Consider the following 23,604-nt stretch of genomic DNA (forward strand, 5'->3'; position numbering starts at 1 on the left):
ATTGTAATACCTGAGTAGTCTGTACGATGAGCACACGGGTGACATCCTGATATTATATGGTTAATTGAAGCTGACTTTGCCATCTGGTTGGGTGTAATTTATGCCATAATAACATATCCTCTAGGTCAGGTGTAGGGAACCTTGGCTCCCTAGTTGTTTCAAAACTACAACTCCCATGATGCCTGGACAGCCAAAGCTTTAGCTTTGGCTGTCCAGGCATGATGGGAGTTGTAGTTTTGAAACAACTAGAGAGCTAAAGTTCTCTATGCTGTCACAAATGGATCTGCCTGCTTTTTTTTATGGGATTTCCAGACCTGCCTCTCATGTCTGGCTGTTTTAGTTGCGGCATCAAAGTACAAATCCATATAAAAAATAGGGAGTCTCCGGCAGCATCGTAAAGGATGTGCCGCCTCCTGCCTGCGCTGAATGGCTCGTCTCCTTTGTCTTTGTTCTGCACTGTCTGCTCTCCGCATCAGACACAATCTGCTCACACACCCAGTGTAATTCCACTAGAAACCTATCGTGTCTCTCTTGTTGCTATGGCAACTGTTGCTGCGGCTTTGACAGGATTGCTCGCCGTTGCCATTGGGCAGCCGCTGATTCTCTGTTTCTATGGAATCCTCATATCATCATCTTGTTGCTATAGGACCGTGTGCTGCTATAGTCACCAATCCAGCGCAAGTGCAGGCTCCATCTGAGTGGATGAACTTATCCCAGTGTGTTGCTGTGAAGGGATTTAGTAAGTCCATTAAGAATATGTGGTTGTGTCCCAGACTGAGCAGATAGATTGTTACATTAAGCCTGAGGAAAACAAGCTAAGCAGTTTAATGTCTCGAGATGCTTTGTGTACTGTGTGGCGTCTGTATAGAGCAGGGGTAGGGGTTCCAAAACTACAACTCCCATCGTGCCTAAATAGGCGAAGCTAAAGTCCAGGCATGATGGGAGTTGTAGTTTTGCAACAGCTGGCGTACCAAGGTTCCCTCCCCCTGGTATAAAATCTAGATCAGGGATGGGGAACCTTCGGCCCTCCAGCTGTTGCAAAACTACAATTCCCATCATGCCTGGACAGTCAAAGCGAAGCTCCAGGCATGATGGGAATTGTAGTTTTGCAAGAGCTGGAGGACCGAAGGTTCCCCATCCCTGATCTAGATCAATACCTATAGGTTGCTGGGGAATCTACAGGATTTGCTTTTGACACAATAGAGATTCCATCTGCTTCTCAGCATTAAATACTAACATCCGGAGCCCACACACACCGCTTCAAGGTTCCTAATTCACGTGGGTCCCTAACTACCCTAAGGGGTACTCCGAAAAATCTTTTTTTTTTTTTTCAAGTCAACTGGTTTCAGGAAGTTATATAGATTTGTAATTTACTTTTATTTAAAGATCTCAAGTAGAGATGAGCGAACCTGGAGCATGCTCGAGTCCATCCGAACCCGAACATTCGGCATTTGATTAGCGGTGGCTGCTGAAGTTGGATAAAGCCCTAAGGCTATGTGGAAAACATGGATATGGTCATTGGCTGTATCCATGTTTTCCAGACAACCTTAGAGCTTTATCCAACTTCAGCAGCCACCGCTAATCAAATGCCGAATGCTCGGGTTCGGATGGACAAGGTTCGCTCATCTCTAATCTCAAGTCTTCTAGTACTTATCAGCTGCCATATGTCCTGCAGGAAGTGGTGTTTTCTTTCCAGTTTGACACCGTGCTCTTATATTAATTTTTGCTCAAAAACAGGCATTGAGGGGGAGATTTATCAAACAGGTGTAAAGTAGAATTGTCTTAGTTGCCCCTAGCAACCAATCAGATTCCACCTTTCATCTTCCAAAAAATCTGTGAGGAATGAAAGGTGGAATCTGATTGGTTGCTAGGGGCAACTGAGACAATTCTACTTTACACCTGTTTGATAAATCTCCCCCTATGTCTTATTTTCGGGGTATGTCATATTTCTCTCCCCCCCCCCCCCCCCCCCCCCCCCCCCCCGAATACTCACATCCTTGTAGGAGCGCATCAGGAGCAGGATAGGCGGCGTTGTACGCTGCACCAGGACGTGTGAACCAAGCTGCCTGTGGTGCCGGCTGTGAAGCGCCGCAAGGGGATTAGCTGAGTCCTGGGTGGCATTGAGTGGCCTTACTTTTGGGGGGGGGGGGGGGTTGCCTTACTTTAGGCTAGTTGGCAAGTAGTTGGGGAGTCTTATTTAAGGAGGGGGTGGCTTATTTTCAGGTAGAATATCCCCAAAGAAAACCTCTCCTGCTCTGGCAATCCATGCAAATCCAAGAGCAAAGGTGAGACCAGAGACATTAACACTTACAGGGCTTACGATTAGAGATAAGCGAACCCCGAGCATGCTCGAGTCGATCCGAACCCGAAAGTTCGGCATTTGATTAGCGGTGGCTGCTGAAGTTGGATAAAGCCCTAAGGCTATGTGGATAACATGGATATAGTCATTGGCTGTATCCATGCTTTCCAGACAACCTTAGAGCTTTAACCAAGTTCAGCAGCCACCGCTAATCAAATGCCGATTGTTCGGGTTCGGATGGACTCGAACCCGAACCCGGTTTGCTCATCTCTACTTACGATATTAAAGGGGTTATCCAGCGCTACAAAAACATGGCCACTTTTCCCCCTCTCTTGTCTCCAGATTGGGTGGGGTTTCAAACACAGTTCCATTTAAAGGGAACCTGTCACCCCCCGTGCCGGGGTGACAGGTTCCCGACCCCCCTTTAGAGCCCCCTATACTCACCTAATCCCGCCGGGTCCCGCTTATGGATGCGGTCGGGTGATGAAGATGTCAGCCGCTGCAGCCCGGCGCGCACGCTGAGAGAGTCCAACGCTCATAGAGAATGACGGAGCGCTGGACTCTCCTGTCATTCTCTATGGGTGTTGGACTCATCTCTCAGCGCGCGCACCGGGCTGCAGCGGCTGAGATCTTCATCACCCGACCGCATCCAGAAGCGGGACCCGGCGGGATTAGGTGAGTATAGGGGGCTCTAACGGGGGTCGGGAGCCTGTCACCCCGGCACGGGGGGGTGACAGGTTCCCTTTAAGTAAATGGAACTTATTGCAAACCGCACCTGAACTGAAGACAAGAGAGGGGGAAAAGTCGCCATGTTTTTGTAACGCTGGATAACCCCTTTAAGTATAAAAGACAATATCAAAATGGTATCCAAAATATTGCTAAATTGCACAAAAAAGGCAAGTATCGCACTATTTTGGGTGCCTTATGATACTGTTAGTTCAGGTGATCAGATGCATAGTCAGGCCAGGATTTGCAGGATTCATATTAAATTGGCCTTTTTTCACTAACAGGCTTGTCGGCTGTGGGATGAGATCGTTGCTCATTTGCTGTACACAGCACAACAAATCAGGTGGTCAGGCTGCACAAACTATCCTTGTATCATTCTTGCAGCCCTGGAAACTGACAGCACATATGTATATATCTGTGCTGTCAATTTCCAGATTACAAGCAGCAGTGAATACTTACCATCCGTTCTGCTTGTGATCCGGCATCCAGGTCTCCAGTCTTCCCACTTCCGGCTGTATCCTCAGGCTCTGCCTCCTCTGGCTCGTAATCATTCTGGAGGAGGCAGAGACTGAAGATACAGCTGTGGCCGGAGAACTGGAGACCCGGATGCTGGATCATAAGCAGCGTGGATAGTAAGTATGCACTGCTACTTGTAATCTGGAAACTGACAGCAATGATATAGACATATCTGTGTTGTCAGTTTCCTTTTATCATTATTGGCCCCACATAACCCTGCTTATACACAGGAGGATGTGCGGCTGACAATATCTCTTAAAAGACACAATAAGCTGAGGATAAGTGTTTTCCTACTCCCCGGCTGATGGTGTCACTTTTACATGGGCCAATTATCGTCTGCAGGAGCCTTTCTAGCAATGCACCTAGCTTATGTAAAAGGTCCTTTAGCTTATACGTAATTGGTTTTTGGCTTTTATTCATAATGACATATACAATTCTATTGGCCCTTGATATTCAAGCAAACTCCTGATTGGGGCCCCCCTTCCTTCCCAACTGGCCACTAAGCTGTTAAGTGTAGTCGTAACTGCAAGCACTTGTCAGGGACATTTGCAGAACCCTGGAGGCGCGCTTGTCCACCTGGTGCTCCAAATGATGACAGCTCAGGGGGCTCAGCGTATTGTAAGAGCAGGCTATGGGGCCCCCTGATGTGGTGGGCCCCATAGCAGCCGCTATGGATGCTGCAGTGGTACTTACGCCCCTGGCTAGGTCAGAATGGCCCAAATGTAGTCATTTTCTGAACATACCGAATTATGCTCAGAAAATGACCTAGTACCTAGGTGACCACATAATGAAGGTCCGTGCCAGTGCAAGTTGAGCAGAGATACATGGGTAGGTCATTTTGAGCTGACTATAAAATCATCGTTAATCGTTTGGTGTATATACACGATGTTCGTTTTTCCAGTGGGATCAGGAATATAGGGGGAGATCTATCAAACATGGTGTAAAGTGAAACTGGCTCAGTTGCCCCTAGCAACCAATCAGATTCCACTTTTAATTCCTCACAGACTCTTTCGAAAATAAAAAGGTGGAATCTGATTGGTTGCTAGGGGCAACTGAGCCAGTTTCACTTTACACCATGTTTGATAAATCTCCAATAAATAAATGATTGTAATAAGGATTGGTAACTTATGACTATTGTTCGGTGTATTATGGTGAACGATTTTAAGTCGTTCACAAAATCGCTTGTTTCCAACCGTTTATCGTTAATTGGAGGATATGGAAAATCCCTTTGTCTAATGGGACAATAAGACGTATTTTTACAAGATCACGGAGCCTGATCCCATTTCTGCTGTGGATGTGTCTCATATCTGTCATTGGTTGGACATGAGGATTAGCCCCATTCGGTGGGGCTAATCTGAGGCTTTCCCTTGTGGAATACATATTGTTTCCATGGATTCTTTTTTTCTGCAGCTCAAATGAAAACTGCTGTGTATATTGCATGCAATACCCTATTCACTTGCCTTTGATATAATATGTTAACAGATCTGATTAGGATTTAAGTCTACCTAAATCCTCACCAAATCCTAAACATGTGAATGTAGCCCTAGAAACAACAACTATTTCTGTTAGACACCCTTCTACAACTCCACTAATTTTTTTAAATTTTTTTTTAACGTCTTGAGATTTTATTGTATATCAGCCCTACGGGTCCTACTACATTGGGAGGTTATTTTGCTCAACAGGCTGATATAGCCTTTGTGTGAGGCCTAGCGATCAGCTACTGAACGAGTTTGTTTATTGGATGACCACATCAAAGAATCGTCATCCATCATCTGCACATTTCCCTGTGTACAAGGCTACTAGGTCGGCCTTCGCAAGGTTAAAAATGAAGCTGTAGGACTTTAGGATATCCATGATCTGCTGAAAAGGGCTTTCACAACTAGACTACTGAGAAATCTTTTATGAACCAATTGATTAGATATGATATTATTAGAGATGAGCGAGTAGTGAAATATTAGACTTTCGAGAATTCGAATCGAATAGGCACCAATATTCGACTATTTGAACGAATATTCGATCCCATTATAGTCTATGGGAAAAAAAATTTGAGGCACTTGGAAATCTAAATTTGACCACTTGGAGGTCACCAAGTCCCCCATGAAACCTCCCTAAACAATGCCAACACCTCTGGAATGACACTGTGACATCAGGGGGAGCATGCCTGGGTACACCCAACACCCCAAAATCGCAGTATAAGGCCACTCTCTGCAGTTGCAAAGGAAAAATATTTGCGAATGCTTTACGGCAATGTTCACACATTTCCTTCGTATTTCGTGCGCAGCGTTACATACATGATTCCAATGTGCGTCCGTAGAGCATTACATTATTCACGCGTATCACGCATTACGCTGTACGAACTCTAGGCCGCAGCAGAGATTAGGCAACTGGCACTATAGGTATCACGTGCCTTTTACTGGGCAACTGGCACAATAGGTATCACTTACCTTTTACTGGGCAACTGGCACAATAGGTATCACGTGCCTTTTACTGGGCAACTGGCACAATATGTGTAGCGTTTACGTGCCCTTAGTGGGCTAAACCAGGGACACTATAAGTCACTTGTGTACACACAGGGTACTGGAATGAATACAGCTGCTGCTGCTGCTGTTATATCATCTATGTCTTAGCACTGAGAAGTGCTTTGGATTCAGAGATGACCTTTTTTACTGGATCTTAGCCCTGAAAAGGACTTTTGGGTTCAGTAGTAATCCTGCCTAACCAAAATGCTACTAAAACCTATCTCTTCCTGCTTGAAGGTCTCTCCCTGGCTAGGTTGAAAGCGCATCTGCGGTAGAGAGGCGGATGTCAATTATTAAATATTCGAGGTCATGTGGTTCAGCCATCCAATGACGGTAGATGCCATTTTTGCGCTGCTTGCGTACTCCCAGGGTCCCTCACGGCCTCCCTGCATGGTGATTGGATTAAAAAAAGCGCCAAGTGCAATAGGAGGGCTTTCGAATGTTTACCGTGTATTTGTCACACTACTCGATTGAATTCTAATCTTTTGAATACCGCAATATTCGATTGAATACCATCTCGATCGAATCGTATTCGCTCATCTTTAGATATTATATAAATCCCTCAAAGTCTCTGGGAAGCTACCAAAACATCCACCTCTTTGGTGAAAACCCTTAGCGTGGGCACAAGACCAAAGTGAATGTAGAAGTCTGTGTTTGTAAGGTCTTGAGCGGTCATGACGTCTCCTTTCTGAGATTTGATGCTCCCCAAGTTGAACTTAACAGGATGAAGCAACTGACTGTGATACCCGAAACCTTCACTTGTCCCCCTGATGGAAACCACAGACACTACTCTGGTCTTGTTCCTTGATAATAAAGAGACCATCTTCTAGTCCTCCTTCTGGAGGAAACAAAGAACCTGAAGGCTGCAACTGTTGTTTATAATGAACTTTTATAGAAGTCAAGAAACTCAACTAAGTATTCTGGTATCTGAGATAGATTTTAGCCATTCATAGGTAAAATTTTCAATCCTCCCTTCCATCTGATCCTGACAGGGCCTACGCCAATAGTCAATCTTGAGAATCAATCTTTAGAGGGTAGAGGAAAAAGTGTGCTCGGAGGAGAAGCTTCGTTTTGTACTTTAGCAACCTCCATGGAAAGACCCCCATCCTTTTCTGGGTAGCAAAAAATACGATCCTCCTTCCCAACACCACCCTATGTCTTATATACATGTATAACCTATCTTGCACCCTTTCCTTGTTTTTTTTTCTCATATTTACCCGCTCTGGACATCTAAAATCATTTTTTCTATGTCCACTCTGACAACACACTGCTCCCTCTTCCTCCCTCCCTTTGTAGACACCAGGCATCCGATCTCCTCTCTGGGGGCCAGGATAGCTTTCTATTGACTTGGAGACATCATCTCCATGCACCTGATCACTGCTAGTGAAAGTGCTGCTTCCATAGACTTACATGTGTCCCTGAGCCTAGGTTTCTGTAAATGAAGTCTGGATCTGGATCCATATTCTTCTATGAGATGCTTTGGATGACAACAGGCTCTGGGACGCCTCCATACATCATCCCACAGCTATCCTGCCCAATCCCCCCCCCCCCCCCTACACTTTGGCTGAGCGTGCTTGTGTTCTCAAAGGAGAAAGTGGAGCTGTCTGGCTGCGGCTTTGACTGCCTACGACTTCTTTCCCCTAACATCTGCTATTAGGGGAGTCATATAAATCAGATGGTCATGCATATATGAGGTTATCTAATGTATGGCCACCATTAGAGTACGGTGGAACCAATACAATTTCCCTGCCATATTACACAGAATAACTTCTGTTAGACACAAGACTCTGCCAAGATGGCTGATCCATAAGCCAATGGCTCTTGTCCCTGGAAGCTCACACTGAGGTGATTGAATATCTGCTTCTCATAAGATGAGCTTTTTCCCATGATTCCCTATCACTATCATCTGGCTGCAGCTTCTCCCACTATGGCAGATCCTGAGCATCATCACACAGGAGGCAGGTGACGCCAGGATGAGCTCTGCTTCAGCTGCCGGTCTCCTTTGTTAGGCTGCGTTGCTAGGGGAGCGCCGGTTGTTAGGGGCGGGGCGTGTATCTCCCCAGCTCTTGGTGGAGCGCAGGCAGTGACGTCACAAAGATGGCGGCGCACTGTGTGAAGCGCACGTTACCGCTCGTAGTGATTCTTGGAGCCACCGGTACCGGCAAATCCAAATTGGCTCTTCAGCTGGGCCGGAGCCTCGGAGGAGAGGTGATCAGCGCGGACTCCATGCAGGTGACAGGGGAGACATGCTGCAATCACTATGGGGCTGTCCCTGATAACCTCTGTTACCCCCTCCTCCATAAGACCTATCTCTGCTGTTCTATCCCGTCCGTAATGTAAGGACAGGTTCACATGGAGCAATACGTTCCCAGCATTTGAGAAACATTGTTCTGGGTTTATACTCCCCTGCCTGATCCCCCACCGACACTGCCAGTCTGCTCCAGATCAGGTGACACCTGCTCAGCCAATCACTGACTTATGGTGCGTTTACACAGGCAGATTTATCTGACAGATTTTTGAAGCCAAAGCCAGAAAGACTATAAACAAGGAACGGGTTTTAAAGGAAAGACTGAGATTTCTCCTCTTTTCAAATCCATAACGATCACATTTGAGTGATCATTGTTTTGTGTAAACACAGCGAACGATCAAGCGACGAGCGAGAAATCGTTCATTTTGATCTTTCGATATGTTAGCGATTGCTATAACGATTTTTCTTACACATTTTCGAACGATTTATTTGTCTTAACGCTGATCGTTATAAAAACCAAATCATTGCTTCAAAATCATTAAATGATCGATTGGGCGAATGATCGCTTTGTGTAAATGCAGCATAAGCCAGGAACAGACCATAAACAGGGAACGGGACATAAAGGAAAGACTTAGATTTCTCCCTTTTTCAAATCCATTCCGGCCTTCCAAAATCTGTCAGATATATCTGCCTGTGTAAACGCACCATAACGTAGGTTACCTCTGTGGCCAGTGATTGGTTGAGCATTCGCCATGTCTAGAAGTACACTGAGGGGCATCAGCAGAACAACATTCTTTTAAAAAATGCAACATACTCTCCAGAGCAACAGACCACCCCCCATCTGGGAGAGCCACCCAGCTTCACTTTCAAGTTTTCTTCCTTTTCAGTCTTGAGACTATCTCCTTAAAGGGGTTATCTGGCGAAAATCTTTTTCTTTCAAATCAACAGACTTTAGGAAGTTATATAGATTTGTAATTCACTTTTATTTAAAAATCTCCAGTCTTACAGTACTTATCAGCTACTGTATGTCCTGCAGGAAGTGGCATATTCTTTCCAGTCTGACACGGGGCTCTCTGCTGCCACCTCTGTCCATGTCAGGAACTGTCCAGAGCAGCAGCAAATCCTCATAAAAAACCCTCTCCTACTCTGGACAGTTCCTGACATGGACAGAGGTGGCAGCAGAGAGCACTGTGTCAGACTGGAAAGAATACACCACTTCCTGTAGGACATCAGTACTGGAAGACTTGAGATTGTTAAATCGGTGTAAACTACAAATCTATATAACTTTCTGAAACTAGTTGATTTAGAAGAAAAAGATTTTTGCTGGAGTACCCCTTTAAGTGAGACAGCTGAGGAGTAAAGTGTTTAGGACACTTTGAGGCAGTTGCTGTCGTGGACAGAGGTGGCAGCAGAGAGCACTGTCAGACTGGAGAGAATCCACCACTTCCTGTTTTTATTGAGAGAGGCTGCAGTATGCATCACAACCTAGGGAGACTGTTGCTACAAATTATAGGCTCAGGCTACTGTAACTGAAGGTTTACTATTCAGAGATGCAATGCTACTTCTTTTCTATATGAGCATGACAGGTGTATGCATCTGATGTACATTACACAGCTTTTTACGACCATAGGGAATGAGTGCCATTGGGTTTTGTCTTTACAAAACTGACATCTTAAAGGGGAATGATCAGCAGGTTAGATGAATCTAACCTGCTGACATGTCCCTGTTTCGCAGGAGACACCAAGGTTGATGGTATATCTCTTACTATCATCCTCGGTGCTGTTCCCGTGGGTGCCAGTATTTTGTAGAAAAAGTAGTTATATTCCTGCAATGCGGGGAGCCTACAGTATCCATGTCCTAGGCCTGCGACACCTCTCTCCCCGCCTCCATCCAGCCCGGGGGCATGCTGAAAGTTCAGGGAGGTGGGGAGAGAGGCAGCCTGGGACATGGGTGCTGTAGGCCACCCCAGATTGACTCCCCACCCTGTCATGTCGCAGAAATAAAACAAGTTCTTCTCCAAAATAACTGACAACGGGAGAAAGGCTGAGCCCTGAACCAGACACGGCGCAAGGACCCGTACAAGGCGGTAGCGGCAGTTTGGGGGTGGCTATGTGCCGGTACAGATTCACTTTAAAAACCTCATTTTTGGAACACACCCTGTATGGGTGTAAATCAGTGCAATAAACAAACAAGAAATTGCTGATTTGTAATAAATATAAATTGTGGGTTGTTCTGGGTGCAATAAAAAATAGGCAGTGACTGATGTATAATTAATAGAAATTGTGTGTTGTAAAAGTTACTGCCGGGCACAGTTCTCAGTCTCCATTTCTCCGCCGTCTCACTTTCTTCCACCTCCACTACCAGTTTTGTGCCCTGCTTCTCAAATCCTTCTCCAAGCACTTCCTTTCTGTTGCAAATCCCTTTCCTCTGTTTCTTTGCAAACTAAGAATTTTTAGGTATTTGTATTAAATATATTTAAAGGGAAACTGGCAAAATCCTTTTTTTTTTTTGAGTCACCTGGTACCAGAAATTTCTATAGATTTTTAAATTCTATTTTAAAATCTTCAGTCTTTCAGTACTTATCAGATGCTGTATGTCCTGCAGGAAGTGATGTATTCTCTCCAGTCTGTCACAGTGCTCTCTGTTGCCATTTCTGTCCATGTCAGGAACTGCCCAGAGCAGCAGCAACTCCCCATACAGCAGCTGATAAGTACTGGAGATGTTTAAATAGAAGTAAATTAAAAAAATCTGTATACATTTCTGAAAACAGTTGATTTGAAAGGAAAACAATTCCCCTGGAGTTCCCCTTTAGGTTAATTTAGATTTTTTTTAATGTTCTGCTTTCTCACCTTCCTGCTTCCTATGTAAAATGTGAAACACTCTTATTTTAGTATAAAACAAGCCAGGGTGCAGTGTACCTCTTTGTAGAACGGCCAAGGCTTTACCCCTGGTGTGTAGCATCATGGCCCAGTCTATGTGATTCCCACTCTCACTCTTCAGACTACCTTGTGGTTACTGCTATAGTACGTCACACCCAAGCAAGTTTGGAATGATAGATATTCACAGTGATAAGGTCTTTCTATTGTGATATTAGGTATACCAGGGTTTGGATATAATCACTAATAAAGTGACACCTGAGGAACAAGAACTCTGTAAGCATCACATGATCAGCTGCGTGGATCCCATGGTCACCAATTTTACAGTAGTCGACTTCAGGAATAAAGCCTTGGCCCTGATATCCTTTCTTCTTGTGCGAAACGTCATTGTCTCCACCTGACAGCGTACCCACAGTTTATGCTCCTTAATTCTGCACATTGAAGATATATTTTCAAGGGATAAAATTCCAATTGTGGTCGGAGGGACAAATTACTACATAGAGTCGCTCCTATGGAAAGTTCTGGTCAGCACGGTATGTATGGCGGGTCCATTTCCATGCCGCTCTAAACTGCTTATCGTTTATGGATTGCTGTTGTGTTTGTTGGGTCATCAACTATATATTTTATAACCTCAGGGATCTCCACCTGGAGAAAAGATAGACGTCCATGGAGATCAGGTCGTAAGTGACAAGAAAACTGAACTGGAGAAATTAGACAGTCTGGAGCTCCACGCACGTCTCAAAGATGTGGACCCGGAGATGGCGGCAAAGCTACACCCGCATGATAAACGTAAAGTGGCAAGGTGGGCAGTAGAATCTGCAAATAAAATACTGCAGCAATATATACAAATTTTTCAAGGGCCAGAGTACTCCTTTAATTTGTGTCTTTTTCTTGACATGTTTCTTGCGACACTTGAAACATTTTATGATCACACTCTCATATCTTAGCATCCTTCTGAAAGACTAATGACTCCAAAATTGTTCAAAAGGGGTACTCTGGAGACAAAGTATCTTTTATAAATTGCTTTAATAAAGTTATGTTACTTTGTGTTATAACTTCATTAAGAAAAAAAATTATATATATTTTTATATACATGTACTTTTGTTACGCCCCCCAAAAAATATAAATTTAAATTAACCCCCTGGGGGGTCAGACTGTGCTCTTTTCCCCCCTCAAATGGACCACAGTCTGGTCTACAGGGGGTTAATTTAATCCCCTGTGGACCAGACTGTCACCCCCTGGCCCATAGGGGGTTAAAGTAACCCCCTGGGTACCAGACAGTGGTGTTTTTTGGCCTGAAAAGTGCCACTAAAAAACACCTTATGCATGGCTTTTTTTTAGGGGAGCTGAAGACTTCCATTGAAGTGTATGCAAGAAAAACACCACAGTTTGCCAAAAAAAAGGCCAAAAATTTGCAAACTTGCAGTTTGCAAAAACTGCCAAAGAGCTGCAAAAAACGCCAGCTATAAAAAAAAAACGCCATGTGTGCAATGCAAATCATAAACGTCCATTGACTCCCAGCTAACATCTGGCCGCAGGTGTTTTTTGAAAAAAAAAAAAACAACAACAAAACCCCCCAAAAAAACACCATGGCGTTGGATTGTACTAAAAAAAGAGGCAGTGTGAGGCAGCCTAAGTATGTGCAGCAGAGCCTGTGAGGGTAAACCGCCATTGTAAATTGGAGAACACCTAACTCGGCACTTCCCTTTGTATAATGTTGATCTTTGTTGGAACGACAGGTGAATAGTTGCTCAGCCTGTCCTGTGACATAGTTATTAGCGAGAACTGACTTGCTGTAACCCATTTAGGAAATCTAGGTAGTTTGTACCTCTCCCTTCCCTTAGGCCTCCAGGAGATGTTGGCGGCACCTTGTTGAATTTGATGCCGAGTGAAGCTTTTTGACATTGGGAGGAAGAATTTTCCCTTTGACCTAAACACATTGGAGGAGATTTATCAAACATGGTGTAAAGTGAAACAGTCTCAGTTGCCCCTAGCAACCAATCAGATTCCACCTTACATTCCTCACTGACTCTTTGGAAAATGAAAGGTGGAATCTGATTGGTTCTAGGGGCAACTGAGCCAGTTTCACTTTACACCATGTTTGATAAATCTCCCCCAATGTCTGTCACACAGGAGTCTGCAGGTATATGAAGAGTCAGGTGTCTCCCATACAGAACATCTAAGACGACAGCGAGAAGAAGATGGTGGCGGCCCCTTAGGAGGACCCTTGAGATACCCACACCACTGCATCCTATGGCTGCACTCAGACCAGGAAGGTAAGCACCAATAAAGAGTCAGGACACTGAAAGGTGCAGGACCTATGTGATCCAATGTATCGGACTGATTTGCTTTCTCGTTGCACAATTGTTTTTCAGTTCTTAATGCCAGGCTAAATGCCAGGGTGGATGAGATGCTGGAGATGGGACTGATAAAGGAGCTCCAAGACTTTCATATACGCTACAATGAGAGGATCATTGCCCAGTCAGGGTAGGTCTTATGCCGCAGAGAGTGATTGGTGGGGAGACGGAGAGGAGTGATGTTGGGCACAGAGAGAGAAAAGGCTGTAGGATCTGATCACATGACCCACAGGTCCTCAACCTTACAGTTTGGAGAGCTTCCCAACAGAGAGGAAGAAGATTGAGCTGTAAGTGCTGTGTTTCAGTCAGTCAGTCAGTCAATCAGTCGGTGTCTTAAATGGATGATGGGTGCATAGTGGATGGCTGAGGCTCTGTTGCCCGAGGGCCCATAAAAACCTGAAGCTGGCCCTGCAAGAGAGGATGCATTTTGGTTAGCTATGGCAGCATTATCTAGGCTTTAGCTTTGGCTATCCACAGGGCCGATTCCAGCTTTTTTGCCGCCTGAGGCGAAAACTGACAAAGCTATAGATAACAGTGTGCGCCCTGCGGTGACCAGATTTTTTAACTGTTTGAGCCACTATGGGCCCCCCTGGGAGCTTCAAAACAAACTACAATCTACAACTGCTGACCTCAGGAGCCAGAGAAGAGCCATAAAACGGGCTGCTCTGTTAACTCTTTCAGTACTGCAGAATGTAGAGTATTACTGTGCATCACTTCCATTCTGCAATACAGAAAGAGTTAACAGCAGAGCAGAACATGACTTTGATGCCTCTTCTCCGGCTCTTGCACTGTGCTGAGGTCAGCTCGGAGTTCGGCAGGGCAGAGAAGACATAATATAGCGTCCCCGCTGCTGGTAACTTTTTCTTTTCTACAGTGTGTAAGTGATGCAGAGTATAATAACTGCATTATTGAAAGGGTTAACAACAGGAGGCACTATATCTATGTCTAATGTGATGTGAATACCTGTGAATACGAGGCTTCCAGCCTCCTCAGCGCTTCTCGTGAGGCAACTGACAGGAAACACGGCTGGGCACTGAGCCGTAACTAGTTGTAATGATAAGGACACAGGAGGCTGATGCCGCCCCCCTCATGGGCTGTGTTATCTGCCGCCTGAGGCAAACACTTCACCTCGCCTCATGGCAGATACGGGCCTGGCTATCCAGGCATGATAGGAGTTGTAGTTTTGCAACAGCTGGAGAGCCAAGGTTCCCTACCCTTGCTGTAGGCAAACCTGTATATCATATCCAATCTCTTCTCTCCAGCCAGGACTACCAGCATGGCATTTTCCAGTCTATCGGTTTTAAGGAATTTCATGAATACTTGGTGACAAAGGATATGACGCAACTTCAGGCAGACGGCCTTCTACAGAAAGGTGACTAGTGTTGTATCACACTTAAAATAAGGTTTTTTTTTTTTTTGTTTTTTTTTCTAAACAAAGAAGTAGACTATTAACCCCTTAAACAAGTCAGAATTTTAGGTAAAAAATGTGCCGGATTTGCCAAAAAAAGTGCCGGAGATTTGTAATTTATTCTATTAAAAAATCTCCAGTCTTCCAGTACTTATCAGCTGCTGTATGTCCTGCAGGAAGTTGTGTATTCTTTCCAGTCTAGAGAGCATGTGAGGTTTTCTATAGGGATTTGCTACTGCTCTGGACAGTTCCCGACATGGACAGAGGTGGCAGCAGAGAGCACTGTGTTAGACTGGAAATAATACACCACTTCCTGCAGGACATACAGCAGCTGATAAGAGTACTAGAAGATTTGAGGCTGCTATCACCCGAATTAGGGATGGTCCAAACCCGCCGAGGCTCGGGTTCAGCTGAACCCGAACGCTCGACATCGGATTCCCGCTGTCTGCCCGCTCCGTGCAGCGGGCGGATACAGCGGGAGGAACGCCTGGAAAACTGGGATACAGCCTATGGCTATGGCTGTATCCCAGTTTTCCAGGCGTTCCTCCCGCTGGATCCGCCCGCTGCACGGAGCGGGCAGACAGCGGAATCTGATGCCAAGCGTTTGGGTTCGTACCATCCCTAACCAGAATCAGTAGCTGAGCGAGTGTTTATAGCAGTCACAGGTCAATGTGCAGCGGCTGCTTGACACCGTGTTCATGTTGGAGACCCCCCCCCCCCCCACACACACACACACTGGTACTATATATTAAAATGTACAGTACGGGGGGGCACTGTTTGGGAGCTTTAGAACAGAGCTTGACATCATGAACAGCAGAACTTAAGACAGCCCTGCAGTTCCAGACACAAATGTTGGTGGCAACACTGTGTTGCCCCTTACTGCTACCAGTCACCAGAGGTATATATGTAAATTAAAACAAAGATATATATATATATATATATATATTATTATACAAAGCAATGTATTACAAACACATTTTTAGTCTCCGGAGTACCCCCTTAACTTATATAACGTTCTTCAGGTTGGAATATCCATTTAAATTATTATTTTTTTTAAATCCGGAAGACTCTTAGGGGGAGATTTATCAAACATGGTGTAACGTAAAACTGGCTCAGTTGCCCCTAGCAACCAATGAGATACCACCTTTAATTTTCCAAAGAGTCTGTGAGGAATGAAAGGTGGAATCTGGTTGCTAGGGGCAACTGAGCCAGTTTCACTTTACATCATGTTTGATAAATCTCCCCCTTAGTGCTTATTCCCACATTCTGTATTCCATGGACGTTATGGACTGGGAAGCCCTCTAGTGGAGTCTTTCCCCTCCTGGCATTATGTCTTAATATGATGCTGGGAGCGGGGAAACTGCTTCATTACAGTGCTGCGAAGATTCAAACAGTTTCTCCACTCCCAGCATCATATTGATACATGATGCCGGGCAAGGAAAGAGTCAACTGCAGGGCTTCCCTGTCCGGAGTGTCCGTGGAATACTAGATTGAATATATGTGTGTGATGGTGAATAGAATTATCTATAGCCAAGTTGCTTTACAGGTATCGAGGCTCTGAAGCAAAGAACACAAAAATATGCCAAAAAGCAAAATAAGTGGGTGCAGAATCGATTCCTGAAACGTATGTAGGATCATTCAGTGTTGCAATGTATATGTAACTGCTTCTCTTATGTCTGTTTTTTTTTTTTTTTTTTTTGTTCTTTTAGAATGAATAGTTGCTTATACCTGTGTTACTTCCCTCTATAGCTTGCATGTGATCTGACAGGTTCTGTATATAACGTTGTGTCTTTTCCTCTGGTTTTCTTGGCCTCTTTGCCTACTACTCCCCATCCCTTTCACTTTTGGATTGTAGCCAATGTCAGCAGCTGCTCCTCACATATTACAGCACAAAGCAGGGCCCGGAGCAGCTGCTTATCCCAAGTTTCATATTTAAGAAGAGCAGATGGGAGGCAGGTCCTGTACATGCTGTTTATTATTGGCACAATTTGCCATTTTGTGTTGCTATGTAGGTAAGGCCCTCATTGGATTGTTCCAAATTGTGTTTATTAACTGTGAGCAAGAAGAAACACTTGGATATATATTTCTACATATAAAACCTTAGTATATTTTAGGGCATGCATTAAAGGGGTATCCCGTCTATGAGACTTGTGGCATAGCCACGGGATAGGTGGGACATCTTTAGCATTGGCTCAGGGAGCCAAAAACTGTGCAATTTTAGCACAGTTTAAGCTGTGCAATTTGCGTAACTCCTATTGACTTTAATAGGAGTTGCACATAGGGTGAAGGCCGTGAGCCATGGCGCTTTGGCGTAACTTCAGGAGTTGAGCGAACAGCTTAGCTTAAAGGGCTACACCGTTTTTGTAACTTAATTTAAAACTAATGTGAGTCTCACAATTGAGCAATTATTATTTTTTTTTTATGTATTTACTAGAGATGAGTGTGACCTTAGCATGAGTCGCACTCATCTCTAGTATTTACTGTACTATTGTTGTCTATTGCACCACTACATCTGCTGCATTAAAAGTATGTATGTGTGTGTGTGTGTGTGTGTGTGTGTGTATATATATATATATATTTTGCAACATTGAATTTTGGGCTGTTTTTTTTTTTTTTATGTTTTCAGTGTTGAACTTCTCTTCATTTCTAGGTCCTGGGCCAAATGTCCCCTGTGTGTACAGATTGGATGTGACTGATACCTCTGCTTGGGACAAACATGTTCTGTCACCTGCTACACATATTGTCAGCAGCTTTTTACAGGTGTGTATTTTTAAAGGGAATCTTTTACTAGGTTTATGCTGCCTTAAATGAGGGTACAGGTACAGGGCAAATATTATCTGTGATCTCGAGTGCTAGTGGCTAGCTGTTAGGCAGTAGGGTTTCAGATTCCCAGATAACTGTGGCTGGCACCTGGATTTCATGGTGCTTAAAGCGACTCTGTATCCACCAACCCATCCTACCAAACTGCTAGTACCATCCGTTTAAGGAGAGTAAATCCTTACAGGTCGTGTCTTTTAAAATGTGCCTGGTGCATTGGTTAAAGCAAAAAACAATCTTTTAATCTGCAGCACTGAGTCATACTGTGTCTTTGCCCCAGGTCTGCCACTCCTCTCCTTCCTTTCTCCCCACCCCCCTCGTCAATAGGAACTCCCCCTGGCAGGATTTCTATTCATCGCTTCTCTAAGCTGCACCTGTGTCGCTACAGCCCTGGTGCAGCTTAGACAAGTGATGAATAGGAAAAACCTTCCTGGGGGTGTTCCTAATGTTGAGGAGGGTGGGGAGGAAGGAAGGAGAGGAGTCGCAGACCTGGGGCAAAGGCGCTGCAGATTTAAAAGATCGTTTTTTTTTGTTTGTTTTTTTTTGCTCTAACCAAGGCATCGGGCACGAACAGTAAGGATTTACTCTCCTTAAACGGATGGTGGGGTGGGTTGGTGGATACAGAGTCGCTTTAAAGTGACAACTTCCAGTGCTGCCTGCAATGAGTAACGTGTATGGCTGAAGCTGTATGTTACATCAGGACACTTATGGGAGAGGGAGAGAAGAGGCTTTTTATCATGCAGCAGATCAAGAGCTTTGGAAAGCCTCTTTGACACTTTGCACTATAGAATAAACGCATTTTTATACCTTATGAAAGCACAAATTGATATTTTTATCTTTCTAATATTTTCGGTTTGGGATGTAAATTGTAGCTGACAGTATTGTCTCTGAAACACATTGTATTGTTTGCCCAAGTGTCCCTAGTTGTACATACTGCACTTGTGCTCCTCTCTCCGGTTACTGACCAGTACAGTGAAATAAAGCAATCATCACCGCCATTTTGGGACTTTACAGCAGGGATGGGGAACCTTCGGCCCTCCAGCTGTTGCAAAGCTACAATTTCCATCAAGCTCCCATCTAAACTTTTCTTTGTCTGTCCAGGCATGATGGGAATTGTAGTTTTGCAACAGCTGAAGGGCCAAAGGTTCCCTACCCTTGCCTTACAGTAAATGCTAAGAAGAATGTTTTTTATTTATGAATACTATACTTTTAGAGCATCTTGGTGTTTCTAACCTCTCTAGGGTCAGCTCCCTGACATCAAGCCCATGGAGATTGCTTCGGACAGTAAGGAAGGCAAGAGAACTAGCCGATTGTGTGATCTTTGCAATCGGATTATTATTGGGGATTATGAGTGGGCAGGTGAGTGGCGGACAGTAATATATATATATATATATATATATATATATATATATATATATATATATATATTTTTTTTTTATAAGGCAGATCTGCTGGCATAATTTGCTCCAAAACAAACAGTTTGTATGCCTTGTGCCACGTTTCTTATGTTTTAGACACGTCTTCTCTGTAAAAAAAAAAAAAAAAAACGGGACTGTCGAGTCTTAGGGACCCTTCACATTCAAAGATATCTCAGGTGTTTGTTTGCGTTGCCTTACACAATACAATTAATCTAGTGGCTGTGCTTCCTAAACGATCCTTGTATCATTCTGTGCGGCTATGCAGAGTGACAGTACAGATATGCATATACCTGTGCTGTCACTGTCATCTGGCATCCTACACTCTGGCCACCGGCTGTATCTTTAGGCCACCTTGCCTCTTCTAGCTGTCAATTCTGGAACACGCAGCAACCTAAAGATACAGTGGTGGCCGGAGTTGAATGGGAGAGTGGATTGCTGGATCACACAGCAGCGCTGATGATAAGTATAAACTGCTTGTGTGATCTGGAAACTGACAGCACAGCTATATGTATTCTGTCAGTTTCCCGTTATCATTATCGGCCGCACATAACCCTGAAGATGTGCGGTCGATAATGATAAATTTTAAAGCTTGCTTAAAAGATGTGATCAGCTGAGGATCGGACCTTTTACTGCTCCTGGGGTGATCACTGTCACTTTTCCCAGGCCCGTTATCAGCTGAAGGTGCGCATAGTATTAGTATCTGTACTCACTGTATATACTGACAGCAGCTCCCTGTGTACCTCATAGAGCTAATATCAAACTCCCTTCCTCCAGGCTATACTGTCCTGCTCTGTGGTGAGTCTGTTCAAAAGATGGCCAAAATGGAGGAGCATGTGACCATACCCGCCCCCCCAAGTGTCCACCACTGAGTCTGTATATGCCTATGGAGGACACTGGGGGTGGAGCATAGTCACATGCTCCATGTCTGCCATCTAATGGAGCTGCTCTCAGTAAAATACACTTATACTACACACAAAACAATTTTACTAATTCCCCCTTTAAGTTTACCCTTTCTATTAAGCTATTTAGTGATAGTGTATTTACAATGAGCTTTGGTAATTTTGCAGCTACCTGTCTGATAATATGCTGTTTGTCTAGATGTTGTATATACCAGTTTCAGTGGTATGTTTTGCAACAGATTTATGCGCCACAATCTGGTGCTTGTCCGTGCATTGCACGAATGGACGAGGCTTCCCTTTTGGGCAAGTTTAAAGTGTAACTATCACTTCTTGCTGGCAGCAGGATGCTCTGCTAAAATGCTGCCGCTAGCATACATTACGGCGGCAGGATTTTGTTCGCGCATCCAGCGGTCAGGTAGGAATGAGTTTCATGGAATTGTGGCGCCCAAATACATTTTTAAATCAGATTTTTTTGTGACAAGTTTTGGTTTTTATCCATAGCGCACACAAAATCCAAGTCACATAATCACCATCTAAAGAAAAAGAGAAAACTAGAAGTGAGAAATGTAGAAAAGAGGAAGATGAGCTCTACAGAAAGTCTTCAACAGGAAGAGGAAGAGAAGTCTCATACGGACTGTGTACATGACATGCAGGAAAAAAGACTGTGTACCCATCATGCAGACAACACATCTGATAGTCAGGACCCAGGGTCTCAAAAGGAAACATCCACCGATTCTAAAGATTTATAAACAGACATTTGATGTCTTCTTGTTTGCTTTACCAAAATCAGCCAAGGCTAAGCCATTTCTTTCAATCTAGATTATGTTAATCTGTATGAAACGTGGATAACCACTTATAATTCTACTTTTGGTTACTCAACTTGTATGTTTTTATATGGTGGACTTGCAAATTCTTGATTTTATTTTTAGAAGAGAGCTCTCCTATTAAGACATTAAAGCAAACCTGTACCCATTGACTCCCAAAACTACTGGTACCCTCCCTTAGAAAAGGTGAAGTCCTTCCTGGATGTCTTTTCCAAAATTCTGCTGGTGCCGTCTTTTGGGTGAAAATTCATCTTTTATTCCTCCGCTGGGTCAATGAAGGCGGGCCTAGAGCATTCATGCCTTAGGCCTGTGCCGCCTCTGTGGTGGTGTTCTCCACCCCCTGGATTCTTGTACTTCCCTCAGGCTAGATCTCTGGTTTCCAGGGCTCGTTTCTTCAATTTCATGCCATAGTGATCCAAGATGGTGCAGGCGCAGTGACATGCTAGCATGGAGAGTAAAGCTGGCCATGTCACTGCACCATCTAGGATCCATATGGTGCATGTGCAATTGAAGAAACAAGTGTTGGAGACCAGAGGTTTGGCCTGGGGGGGCGGTAGGAGAATCGGGGGGGAGGAGGGATGAGAATGCCACAACAGATGTGGTGCAGGCCAAGGGCAGGAACGCTCTAGGCCCCACCTCATTGACACTGTTACTGGAAAAGACATTCGGGAAGGACGTCACCTCATCTAAGGAACAATACCAGTAGTTTTTGGGGTTGAGTTAGTGGGTACAGATTCGCTTTAAACTAATCTGTATGTTCTTTTAGTAAGCACTTATATTTATTAAACATTTATGATCTAAACAATTGCAGATGCAAATTTGTGTATATAAAGAAGAAAATCTGGTTCATTCTCTGCAGTGACGGGCTGCTCAGCCAATCACTGTCTGCGGCGGGACAGCGCACTGATTGGCTGAGTCGGAGACGCAGGTGACAGTGCTGGCAGGTAATGTATTAGCCTGGCAGCTGATGAGTTAAGCAAGTTAGCTTTATAATATTTTTCTTCAAATTCCAACAGACATTGCATCAGAAATGAAATATCCCGGACCTCACCAAATTCTTTGTGTTCTTTTATTAAAGTGTCACATCGTACAGGTACGTAAGTAAGGAGGGTGCGTTTCGGCCTGTGGCCTTCATCAGCTCAGGAGTGAAATGTGTCCTACTTGTTACCATCAGCAGCGTTGGCGACTAGAAGCCGCTTCACACAATGGGCGGTTCTTGCACTGGCGTCTCCTGCCGTGCCTCACTGTAAGCTGCAAGTCCTTGGGCAAAGGTTTCCTGTCTGTACGGGCAGCCAAGGCACAGCTCCTGACTGGCACTGGGGACCGGGGAAAAGCGTTCTTTCCTATGCCCTTCCCCCTTCCGATAGATGGGTCAGCTGTCCTCTGTCTAGCTGATTTGTGTCCAAGGGGGAGTCAAGGTAAAAATGCAGAAAAATGGCGCACAACCCATAATAACTTTACAAATATATAAAGCTATGGGTGGGCTATTAATGTAAATAAGTTTTTCAGTGGAATACCCCTTTAAACAGTTTTGAACAGAAATGATTGTCGAGAGTCTTGAAGACCATTCTGTAGCACATCGTCCATATATAAGGACCGTGCACGGAAGGTGTGATCAAGCTCTTACTCTTTATGAAACGTGATCCTACTAGCATTGAGCAACATATTATGAGCAGAGAAATTAAACCGTGAACCAGCAATCCTGCTTCATAGTGATAAATATGGCCACCAGTCCACGAGGAATTGGCTTGTAGAAGTCTCTGTATTCTTTTCCATGCGTTAACTGCTGCATTCATGTTGGTGTTTTTCCATGCTACGCTGCCTGTTTTAACCTGTACTGATTGTTTACCAACTGTCTGCATTATCTAAAGGCCGGTTTTATTCGTTTTTTTTTTTTCTGTCGTATGTTTTAACTGTAATTCCCCTTTACTTCCTCCTCCGGTGTGCCCTCCCCACCCTCATTACTCATAGTAAACTCCCGCCACATTGCGCTCCTTATTTCTTGGCGGCAAAGCCTTTGTTTGGTACGCGGGGAAAGTATGACACGCCCTGTAGTCTGGCAGGTAGCCCAAGGTAAGAAGGACAAAGAGTGTTTCCTTTGTACATAATTACACCTGAACTGTGAACTGGTGATGGGATTGTGACTTGCAAGTCAGAAGTTACTTTTTTTAAAGTGCAACTGTGTATGCTTTTACCGTGATGAGTAGAATTGTTCTGAACTGAAAAGTTTAAAGGAGACCTATCACCCCCCGTGCCGGGGTGACAGGCTCCCGACCCCCCGTTAGAGCCCCCTATACTCACGTGGTCCCGCTTCCTGAGCCGGTCGGGTCACGGAGATATCAGCGCCCGAAGCCCATAGACAGCAGAGTCAGATGCCCATAGAGAATGAATGGGGAGTCCGATGCTCCATCATTCTCTATGGGCATCGGACTCGGGGGGGGTGACAGGTCCTCTTTAAAGGTCGATATATTTACAAAATATTAATACTGGGTAAATAAATAACACTGTAGACAAGATAAATAAAAGTGTGTGCGCTAAAATTGTTGCATGATGTTCAATTCTGCTCGGTGCACTTCACAGAAACTGCACCAGAATGGCCAAGGCATTTGCAGCCGTCCAAGCCCTCTTAGTAGCCACACCAGTTACAGGCAGCAGATCACTGATTTCAGGGAGACCAGCCAAACGATAACACTGCCG

General features: G+C 44.5%; 1 protein-coding gene across 2 annotated transcripts; it reads left to right on the forward strand.

Annotated features, from left to right (window-relative positions):
* The first annotated feature begins 620 nt into the window (after window positions 1–620).
* TRIT1 (tRNA isopentenyltransferase 1) lies at window positions 621–21,712 on the forward strand. Of its 2 annotated transcripts, none has more exons than XM_069971409.1 (11): window positions 621–739; window positions 11,403–11,543; window positions 11,622–11,717; window positions 11,820–11,986; window positions 13,318–13,460; window positions 13,560–13,671; window positions 14,804–14,913; window positions 16,496–16,573; window positions 17,600–17,709; window positions 19,008–19,125; window positions 20,585–21,712. In XM_069971409.1, exons 2-11 carry the CDS (start codon window positions 11,472–11,474, stop codon window positions 20,830–20,832), a joined length of 1,254 nt encoding a protein of 417 aa, XP_069827510.1. In that variant the 5' UTR covers window positions 621–739; window positions 11,403–11,471; the 3' UTR covers window positions 20,833–21,712. The 2 variants fall into 2 exon arrangements, with proteins under 2 accessions (XP_069827510.1, XP_069827509.1); XM_069971408.1 differs by lacking the exon at window positions 621–739 and adding an exon at window positions 8,158–8,292.
* The last annotated feature ends 1,892 nt before the right edge of the window (window positions 21,713–23,604 follow it).

The sequence above is a fragment of the Dendropsophus ebraccatus genome, chromosome 5, assembly GCF_027789765.1.
Source record: "Dendropsophus ebraccatus isolate aDenEbr1 chromosome 5, aDenEbr1.pat, whole genome shotgun sequence".
Taxonomy (NCBI): Eukaryota; Metazoa; Chordata; class Amphibia; order Anura; family Hylidae; genus Dendropsophus; species Dendropsophus ebraccatus.